The sequence below is a fragment of the Carassius gibelio genome, chromosome A5 (assembly GCF_023724105.1).
Source record: "Carassius gibelio isolate Cgi1373 ecotype wild population from Czech Republic chromosome A5, carGib1.2-hapl.c, whole genome shotgun sequence".
Classification (NCBI taxonomy): Eukaryota; Metazoa; Chordata; class Actinopteri; order Cypriniformes; family Cyprinidae; genus Carassius; species Carassius gibelio.
In genome coordinates, this window is record NC_068375.1 from 23548432 (window position 1) to 23559361 (window position 10930).

At 40.0% G+C, this 10930-nt stretch overlaps 1 protein-coding gene across 1 annotated transcript; it reads right to left on the minus strand.

Annotated features, from left to right (window-relative positions):
• Positions 1 to 9: 9 nt before the first annotated feature.
• On the minus strand, positions 10 to 5376 carry dlb (deltaB). Its single transcript, XM_052592643.1, has 7 exons — positions 5198 to 5376; positions 4808 to 5047; positions 4435 to 4501; positions 4093 to 4350; positions 3277 to 3638; positions 2213 to 2429; positions 10 to 1764 (listed from the first exon to the last, which is right to left on the minus strand). Exons 1-7 carry the CDS (start codon positions 5246 to 5248, stop codon positions 1112 to 1114), a joined length of 1848 nt encoding a protein of 615 aa, XP_052448603.1. The 5' UTR covers positions 5249 to 5376; the 3' UTR covers positions 10 to 1111.
• Positions 5377 to 10930: the final 5554 nt, after the last annotated feature.

The following is a 10930-nucleotide window of genomic DNA, read 5'->3' on the forward strand; positions in this document are numbered from 1 at the left end:
TCTGCTATTTTAATTGTTATAAGACACATTAAAATGACTTAAGAGACAAAATGTTTATGCAAAACTAAATGGTGTGCTATTAAATCAAACACTGTAAAAGAACAGAGTTGAAAGAATGAAGTGTTTCTCAAATAATTTATTTCTCTCTTTAAAGTAAGAAACACATACAAAATAAATTAACATAAATCATATTTTTTTTTACAAAGAAAAGACAGTGATTGAAAGCAAAAGTACAAAAATGCAAAATAGAAACTTAGGCATAAAACTAGGATTAAATTAATAGGAAACATCTGGCAAAAGAAATAAACATTCATTAGACATAAACCCCATTGAAGAAAATCTGATTCTATGTCATTTAACAGAAGAACCAATGATACATTTCCCCATACCGGTCGAGGAAGAAAACACACTGCTTAATACGCAATACAAAACTAATCTTACCATTTGGTCTGAAGAACAACGTTTAATCATATACCTGACTGTTGCTTGCTTCCTTTCTCTACACAGTTTTATTTATTTATATTTATTCATTTTCCTTATTAAAACACCTGTTGCGGGCAATATCCTGGCAAATAAGCAACGTGATATTCTTATCCTTATGAGAAAAACGTCACAGAGCCCAGAGTTTGACTAGAGAAGACCTAATCATTATGCTCTTAAGTGTAATTTGCCTAATTCTCTTTCAATAGAGGTATTTTCTTACTTAGTTCTCTTTGTATAGAGTTATTTTCACTTCTTTATCTTTGTATAAAGATATCAGTTCTCTGCATATAGAGTTATGCAACCTAAGTCTGTTTCAGCTTTCAGGGCTTGTGTCTGTCTTCATATGGAAACACAGATTCACAAAGCCCAGGACACAACAATGTGCTTATTTCTTTCTTTTGGTTTTTGGTTCACAGAGTCTTCCACCTATACAGATGGCAAAGGTCCATTGCCTTATTCAGTCATTACACCCATTACATTTCATTCATTCAAGCATTCATTCATACTAATTAAAATAAAAGCAAGTGCTACATCCAAATTCGTATCCCTGTATGTGAGTTTGTGTATATGCTCACTTGTCTACATTTGTGTCTGTACCGAGAGTATGAGTGTTCAAGTGTGTGTTGCCTTATCTAAGTCGTCCTCCAGCACTCCACAGGAAGTCCTGTCCAGCAGGCAGCGTGTGAGAAGCCGCCAAAGAGATTCTGCCTTCAGTGTTGCAGGGCTTCATCTGACTGAAGTCTCTGTCATAGGGATAGTGTTGCCTGTCTAAATTATTCACCGTCTCCAAATCATTAAACACAGACTCACACAGCTGCTGTCTGCGCAGTCTATGCCTTCTCCTCCTGATCACCACCAGTCCCACACACACTCCCAAAAACAAGGCCAGCACACCTAACACACATGAGACTGCTACTGCTGAAGATGAGGTCTGACCAACCCGTGGGGCCATCAGCTCCATACTTCCCTGAACAGGAAACTCACAGTTTGGACCCATGAACCCAGGCACACACTGACACACTGGCCCAGAGAAGTGTGTGTAGCACGTTCCTCCGTGGAGGCATGCGTTTGTGAGACAAGCGTCTGCTCGTAGGCTGCAGTTTTTACCGGTGAAACCAAGTGTACAGGTGCAGGTGTAGTCATTAATGCCGTCTTGGCAGGTTCCGGCATTTTGACATGGATAGCGGGCACAGTCGTCGATGTTCGTCTCACAGCGAGAGCCAGTGAAACCAGGGCGACAGCGGCACAGAGCGCTAGCGCCCAGATCCACACACTCACCGCCTACAACCGAAGAAAGAAGAGGTTACATATGAGTAGGTATAGTAGAGAGGAATGAGTGTATGGTTGCGTAAAAATGTTTAGAACTGAAAACACAGTTTAAAGTAAAGTTTAAGCTGCTCTTTTCATAGAATCGATGTGAATGGTGACCACAGCTGTCAAGCAAGACTTTTTTTTCCCCCCTCACATAAAATTACCTTGTATGTCTTTAGAAGTCTTAGTGCATGGGTCATAAGCGCAGCTTTAATTATTTCCTTTTTTTTCTTTTGGAGCTTAAGAGGCTGTGGTTGTCTACCTCTTTCACTGTACGAACACCATGAGCATTCCTTAGAACTTCTCCTTTTGTGTTCCAGGGTTAGTAAATAACAGAATTTTTACCTTAGGGTGAACTACCCCTTTAAGTAAAATTTATTTTGTTGGTGCATTGTGCTCAATCAGCACAGATACTTACCATTGGCACAAGGTTTGTGGCTGCAACGGTCCAGTCTCTTCTCACAGTTGGATCCAGTAAAGGCTGGGGGGCAGCGGCAGACATAACCACCAGTGATTTTTTCCTCACATGTCCCTCCATTAAAGCAGGGGTCATCCGCACAAGTCATTGCAATGATCTCACAGTTCTTCCCATAGAATCCCTGAGGACATGTACAGGAGTAATCGTTCTCCAAATCCTGAAGGGGAAGATAATCTACATATTAGCAAGGTGTAAACATAATTCAGATCTCAAATCATTTTTGATCTTCAAAATCCACTGTGCACATAAAGCATATCTAAGCAGATTTACCTAACCTAAATCATTACACATAAATGGAATTTTTTTTTTACCAAATATATTAAATACAAAATTATTTATTTAATTATAAAAATAATCTTTTTTAAATAAAACGCACAACAATCCCCCTATTATGCAATTTGTAACATTCCTAATATTATTTTGGGAGTCTCCTACATTAGGTTTACATGCAAGGTAAAAAAATGCTTTCGTTTTCTCAGAATATGCATTTAATATCACCATGATTTTCAAATGATTCTCAAACAGTTGGTTCGAAGCAGTTCTGATATTCAGTCTCTCTAAAACCCTCCTTTCTGTGAGCCTAGTCTGCTCTGATTGGTCAGATGGCCCAGTCTGTTGTGATTGGTCTACCGCATACAGTGCCTTCTTGACATGAATAAGCTACAGTGTTTGAGGGAGGGTCAAGTTATTTGCAGTCGGCCAGCAAGGAAACATAGGCAGGCATCATGCAAATATGTTACCCCATGAGGTGTAGCCTCACGGAAGTGGGATTCGAATCGTTAAATTGAAAAATATACATTTGTATGTACAAGTGTCCATATATATAAATCTTTATTGCAGACACAAGTATCTATGTATATGTGTGTGTGTGTGCTGCATTTCAAATAATCGAAATAGATTTTTATATAAATAGTGTTCTTATTACTATCATGTATATGCTTTTAACTCGTGACTGTTTATATGTAAGTAACAGTTTCATTATTATCATGTGAGCATAGACTTACGTTGCAACTGCCACCATTCTTGCAGGGGTTGCAGTCACACTCGTTAATCTCCAGCTCACAGTTTGTGCCCCCATATCCTGGTCGGCAGGTGCAAGTGTAGCTGCCCTGCCCGGTGTTGGTGCAGGTGGCGCCATTAGCACAGGGTTTGTGATTGGTGCAGTAGTTGAGGTCCTGGTTACAGAAGAGGCCTCCCCAGCCCTCCTTACATACACACTGCCATGGCTGCGAGCAGGTCCCATGCAGGCATCCCGGGTAATGCACACACTCGCTGCAGGATGGCCCCTGCCATCCCAGACGACACTTACACTCACCAGGTGACTCGCAGTAACCATGCCGCTCACTGCAGTCTGAAGAGCAGATGGCTGTGGGAGGAGACAGAGAGGGGGTTACACACACCGCACACACACACACCACGCCCCCCTGAAAGGGCAGATGAATGGGAGTGTTAAGTGTTGGAGCCAGCAGCTGGTGAGCTGACAAGAGGTAATGCACTCTTTTGTATTTTGAGCTGTGGCAAGCATGCACACACACACACACACACACACACAGAACGACTCTCTAGTATGTATCTGTTGGGTTTCTTTGTTTGGCTGAACAAAAGAAGTGTAGAGCCTCTAGTGGAGCAGCTCAGCTTCCATCAGACACACATGCACACAAAGATTTGAGAGATAAGGGGATGTATCACTGCTGCTCAGGTTCCAACACACACAAACCACAATCACACATAAACACAGAGTGATCAGGAGAGGGACTGGAAGTGCTTCTTTTCAGAGTCCCAGACATACTACCCCAGAAGGACACACAGGAGGTACTCACGGTCAGAGCAATAGTCTCCCTGCCATCCCTCCTGGCATTCTCTGTTCCCGTTCTCATCGCAGGTGTAGTGTCCCAGTGTGTCGTCACGGGGACGGCAGTAATCCGAACATGCCTCACCGAAGTAAAATTCATCACAGAAAACATGAAAAGAGTAACGGAGTTCGCTCTGATCGCCAAAATGAACATCCTGAGACCAGTCTTCTCCAATCGCCAGTCGCCTTCGTGTTGCTAAACGACTGATCAGGTTGTTCTGATTCTCTGTCGTGGAAAATGAAAGAATTTTAAGCTTGAAGTAGTAATTGAATAAATTACTGGAAAAATGTCTGAATGTCTGTGTCTCACCTGTGTAGTCATGATGCTCTTTGGGAGACTCTGCATTCCATGCCTCAATAATAAGAGAAAATGTCCCCTGGAAAGAAAATGATATTATTCCAGATGTTAAAAACTGCAAATTGTTTTTGCTCAAACAAAAGAAAACATTCTCCATTGTCTTCCACTGACTTTCACTTATGTTTCTTAAGAACTGACCATTCCAGACGGCTGCATGATCTTGTTTATGGTCTTTATGGTTAAGTGTTTAGTTAAAATTGATCAGAATCTGAATAAATAAGCAGTAGCCTAATGCCAACATGGTTGTCTTATTAGTCATTTACTCAGATCAACTTACTAAATGGAGTTGTTAGCTGAACTTCATCTAGTGTGTAATGAACTTTACCGGCCACTTGAAGTGGAAAGGCACCCGGATGGCTGCGCTGTTGGCTACAGAGCTCTGGTCCGCTCGCAGGACATTTGTCTGACCGGTTCCGAAGGTGCACGGAGGTTCAGCGGAGATGACGTCTTCCGAATGTTTGAGACAAATCCTGAAAAAGATGTTGCAGTCTCGCGTCCTCCTGCAGAAGCGGCGTGTCGTGCTGAACGAGAGAACTTTCAATTCAAATACACCCGACGAAGCCACCTGTTCAAGAACAGAGAAACCGTATCTTTTGGAAATAATAAACGATACGCTACACAAGAGACAAATATATATATACATATATACTGTAAACTCACATTAAAGAGAAAATGAAACCATGAGTAAAGTATAAGCCATGAACTTGCTCCTTACCAACTGCAGAAGCGACACAGACAGCAGGCAGTACAGAGACAGATGCGCCATCTCGCTCAGTTAATCCTAAACTTTATTACACTAACACACAGGTATCTTCATCCGTTTCTTCCTCAGCTTCAAGTTGTTTGGAGATGTCAGCTAGATGTCCTGCTACGAAATCTTCCGCAGGTCCATTAAAGTCCGTTTCAGAGGAAACGTTCACTCGTCCTCATCGCTCTTCTGCAAGTGCGTTTGTCTTCATTGATTGTCTCGAGGAAAGGACGCGGTTATATACGTCTTACCCCCCTGCACGTGACGTCAGAGGGGGGCATATGGTATAATATTGGCCTGATTAAATTGATCTGCTGCATGTGGCAGTGGTGTTGATAATGGAGTTAATGCTGATGTTAGCCACACTGCTGTCTGTATCAAACAAGGGAACTTTAATCACAGTGATACAGAGCGGATGGGCTCAGGAGTTCTCAAGTATGACAACCTGACGAAGCTTCCTTTATTATGTGCAGTGTTGGGAAAGTTCACTTTCTACATGAACTAGTTCAAAGTTAAATTCACAAATTTTAAAATTTTAAATTCATAGTTCAAACTACAAACTTTTGAACTAAGTTCAAACAGTTCCAAAAATGAACTAGTTCATAGTTCTTTTTTTTCCATATGTTGCTGCGAGCTATTATTTTTCAAAATTATTGCAACAGCCCATATAGAATCACAGACAGCAATTATTTTATCAGTTTTAACAATGAAGCTATGCGTCAGATTTCATCTTCATATCCAATTTTGAATCCTTATCCAACCAGGGTTTACATTAGCATTGAGGGGACAGCACTTCCCCCTTGTTGCTTTAATGCTTTGTCTCCCATTCTCACCGACCTTGTCATAAACATCATAAAATTATTTTAAATGATCACACGCCTTTTTGCTACATGCTGCTGTCGCCTCGATGCCTTTTTTTTTTTTTTTTTTTTTTTTTGATGACGCGTCACGCATGCGGCGGACGGTGGTGGCTGGTGTTGCCAGATTGGGTGTTTTTCCGCTACATATTAAGACCCGTTTACGGTGTGTTTTAGCCGGTTTTTCGCCTGGAAGGCTCTATAGAAATCTGGCACCCTATTGAACGAAGTTATTCTGAGAGAGCGTGTCTTTCACAGACACCAGAATGAACGAGTTGACAGTAACGTTCATCAGGCATTAATACAGCACGTTCAGTTCACGTTCGCCCAAAATATGAACGAGTTCATGAACTATCCTTCAATGAACGCGTTCAGGCACAACACTGATTCTGTGGATATTAAAAATAGTTTATTTACACTAATGTCGAATTTCAGAATTAGTTCGTCATTCGTACGCCTTGAATATATTCACTTAAATATATGCATGGATTAATACTACGTAGACGATGTGTTTTAGATTTAGATTTGTTTTTGTTAACTTAAGTCATCTTCATCGCCTCTATTGAAAATATTCCCAGCAGGTACAGGTTGCTAGAAATAAAAAAAGAAATAAAATAAAAATGCTACTTACATTGTTCCTTTACATCCCCATACCTAAGCTATTTTACCTTATTATGCTCATACATCCTTGCACAATTATGTTATTATATACAGTTAGTATGTGTCTAGATTTAGACGAATGTTTAACATTTAGATTTTATTTTTATAATTCATTTTATATGAACAAGAAAAAAACATTATAACATTTTTATTTTATTAAATTATGATGTTTTTTTTATATCAATAAAAATACATTTTCATGTTTATTTTTGCACTTTTTAAGGTTCCTGGGTGGTATAGTAGGCTATAGACTTTTATAGAGCTCACGTTTCTGTTTTTAATTATTTCCTCTGTCCCCTAAACACACACTTACACTCAATGTTGGACTGTGTGGTCGCTCTGGCGCGTGCGGGCAGGGGGAGGCCATACGTTTTTATTTGCAATGTTCTTTGTGTCTGCAGGCACGTGTTTGTGTGTGTGTGTGTGTGTGTGTCTTTTGTTGTGCAGTAGCCAATGCAGAGACGCTCAGGCTGCTCCGGAGGTTGGGTGGAGAAATACCATGATGACGCTTTTGCATGGGTCAACTTCAACAGCTGTATGTTAACAGGCGGCACATGGTCACTTATTGTCCGCCACAAACCGCCCGAACTCTCCCTACCGGCATCTGTTGCAGCCGGCTGCAGCCATTCCACTCAGGCTACATTTTATTTATGTTTTTTAATAATTTACCTATAGTATTTGCTTACATATAGGCCTGTTTATTATTTGACCACAGTATTAGGCCTTCGGGATTAATAAAACATATTAAAATATTATTGAAATAAATAACAAATAGTTATCTCTCTCTCACATTATACACACATTTATTCAGGAGCATTGTGACGTGTGTGTGTGCTGTTGTTATGGTAATGAGTGACGCGTGCCTCAGAACCCTTTCATTAAGCCATAATCACAATGCATCACTTATAATGTCTTTTAAAAGGCACCATATATAATGTCTCCAAGGCCACAGATTTATGTTAATGAAGAGAATGCATGGAGACAATCAGTCTAGAAACATACCCTGACTGTAAGCAAACAAAATCACTTTATTTATTCTATTTATCTGATTATATGCTTGATAAAGTTGATGCTGGGAACAAAATGTCATTTTATATACACACACTGTGTTGTATCAGATCTACTGGTAGAGATAAACCTTGACGGTGAGGAAAACAACAAGGATGCATGTTTGAGATGAGTATCAATACAGTGATTGCCAATGGTGTTTTGGACCTGATAAAACAAAATGTTTCATTATAAAGAAGGTTTTTAGTTTAATGATGGCCTGAATTAATAGACTTCAACCTCAGGGTTTTGTCCATGAGCAAAAACTCTTTATAATAAATGTCCTGTACTCAACAAGAAAATCTCAGGTTCACCTATCCTATCCACGTAATGTGCAGCTATAAAAGAAACAAAAACAGAAACAGTTGTGACTATAGAATGGATGGTCTGGGCTAAAGGCTGGTAGAAGGAGACTTTTGAGACCACTGACATCTGCACAGATGAGAGAAAGCGAAGCACTTTTCCAAAGAGAGAATCTCAATTCAGAGGTGTTTAGCTGAAGACAGTAAACAAGTCTACACTATTTTTTATACTACATTTGTTTACTGCGTAAGTTTACAGACACTATTCAAACTTCTTAGAGACAACTGTTGTTTCATAAAGAGAAGAGTGCAGATGGGCGATGGCTGATTTGTGTCTTGTAATGTGGGTGCTGGCTGGGGGATGGTGGTCCCTCGAGGTGGAACACAAGCATGATTTATGAACCTATATCCAGACACATCAAATCTCTCACATGTGCAGGCCTGCAAAAAGGCACATGCAGGCAATATAAACAGACCTCCTCTCAGTAATTTTTAGATGCTCTGCCCAGAACCTCAAACACCAACCTTTTCTTCTTAATTAAGATGATTTCATTAAAGATTAAAAAAATGTAACTGAAAACCTTTTCATAAATGAAAATAACTTGCACATTCATTCACATAAAGCGAGTGAGTCCATTCACAATCCTCAGACTTGAAATATCCAACTATACACACACACATCTTCACACATTCACTCACAATGCCATATCCTCTTTCGAGCCTTTAGATGACACCCGACCCAGGATTTCCACACACGTCATGACATCTGCTCGACCCGGAGTCCAGCTCCCATAGGACACACACACACACACACACACAGTTTATCTGCCTACATTAGTAGACCCACACCAAACCAGCATGATGAGGACACACACTCTCTTAACAGCATCTGTTGTGCCTTGAGGCCTTTGGGACGACAGACCAGCCCTGTCGCACACACACTCGCATGTACACACGTGTACAAAATCTGCTGGCCTTGAGGGATGTATTGACCTTTGCCTGATGAAATGTATGTATTATTTGCTGTGGATCTTTATGTATGTGCAGCTGCTATGTTCAAGTAAAAATGACAAGAATGATCTCACAGAAACCGATCTTGTATATTCAGACAAGCACACTGCTGGAAACACATTAAGACAGAGAAGTGTGCTTGAGGTCAGTGCGAGTGGTCATGGAGGATTTGTATTTGAATCTCAACCTATTCCCTGCTCTCTTTTCACATTGTGTCTATAAAAACTAATTCTTACAACAAAAAAAAAAAAAATCAAACAAACAGACTAAAAAGACAGAAAAAATACATAATTTACTATATTACAAATGAAGCATTAAATAAATATATGTATTATTTACTAGTGGACATCTCGTTCAGATTAAAAAAAAAAAGTCTCAATACAGTAACAAAAACATGAACCTAGTGGGTGAAAGTGAAAGCCATTAATATGTGAGACATCACATGTCAGAACAGGTGCACTGAAAAGGTCTTAACTACACAGCCACACGACTGGCTCATGCAGCTGATTATGCTGGAATGACATTGGCCCCACCGTGAAGCTCTGAACCTCTGAGGAGGAAAAGAGGGCCTCACAGCAGAGGTAGCGTTGGGTTATTAGAGAACCCAGAGTGACAGATGTAGGATAAAAGAGAGGGAAGGAACATCAGCAGGGGTGAAAGAGAGAAGAAAAGGTGAAGAGGTCAGCAGAAGAGGACCAACAGAAGAAGGGGAGGCAGGACAGAGTTGTACTGAAAAAAAAAAGGATCGATAAATCTATCCGCTGTTGATTCACAGTCCGCCTCTTTTGTTCCAGATGGCAGCTGATGTGTGGCAGGTTTGAAGGAGAAATTACGTTGAAACACACATACACTAATGTTTTTTTTTTTTTTATGAAACTGCAAAAAGTCTCTTATGCTTTCCAAGGCTGCAGTTATTTGGCAAAAAAACACAGTAAAAACAGTTATATTGTGAAATATAAAAATGTACAATAACTTTAGAAATCATTCTAATATGCAGATTTGCTGCTTAAAGGGATACTCCACCTCAAAATGAAAATGTTGTCATCAATCACTCACCCCCATGTCGTTTCAAACCCGTAAAAGCTTTGTTCGTCTTTAGAACACAGTTTAAGATATTTTGGATGAAAACTGGTAGGCTTGAGACTGTCCCATAGACTGCCAAGTAAATTACACTATCAAGATCCAGAAAAGTATGAAAAGCATTGTCAGAATAGTCCATCTACCATCCGTGTTTCAACCATAACGTTATGAAACAAAATGTTTACTTAAAAAAAAAAAAAAAAAAAAAAAAAAAGAGAAAAAAAGACCAGCTTTAACATGGACCTGGAAGTTAAAAAGTTACAAACTTAAATAGGTTACCTGTCTAATAGTGTACAACAATAGCAAGAAAAATAAACCTATTATTGTGTATTCGGTGTGCCGTCTAGTGTAGATAGACTGTATGATAAATCACTGATACATTATACAGACATGTTTTCAATCTGCAGTCAAACACAATACAGTACTTTTTTCAGCAGAGGTCCCTAACCACACAATGGGGCTACCAGCTGCTGTCTCACACACACACAAGCACGCACAGACACACACACCCAACACCACTCAGCATCAGAAACACACACATAAGAGCAGCTGTTTAAGCAGAGCTCTTCAGCCCTGGAGTCCAGAGAACAAAGCTTGAGCCCTAATCACTTCTACTTCACTCCTGCCTGAAACTCCCAGTGAGAAGCTGCATGTTCACATCACCATTTCAATACAAGTACAGACAAAAACTTCTGTGTGCTAAAAGGAACATGAAGGAAGTAGATCTTAAATACACAGTAAAC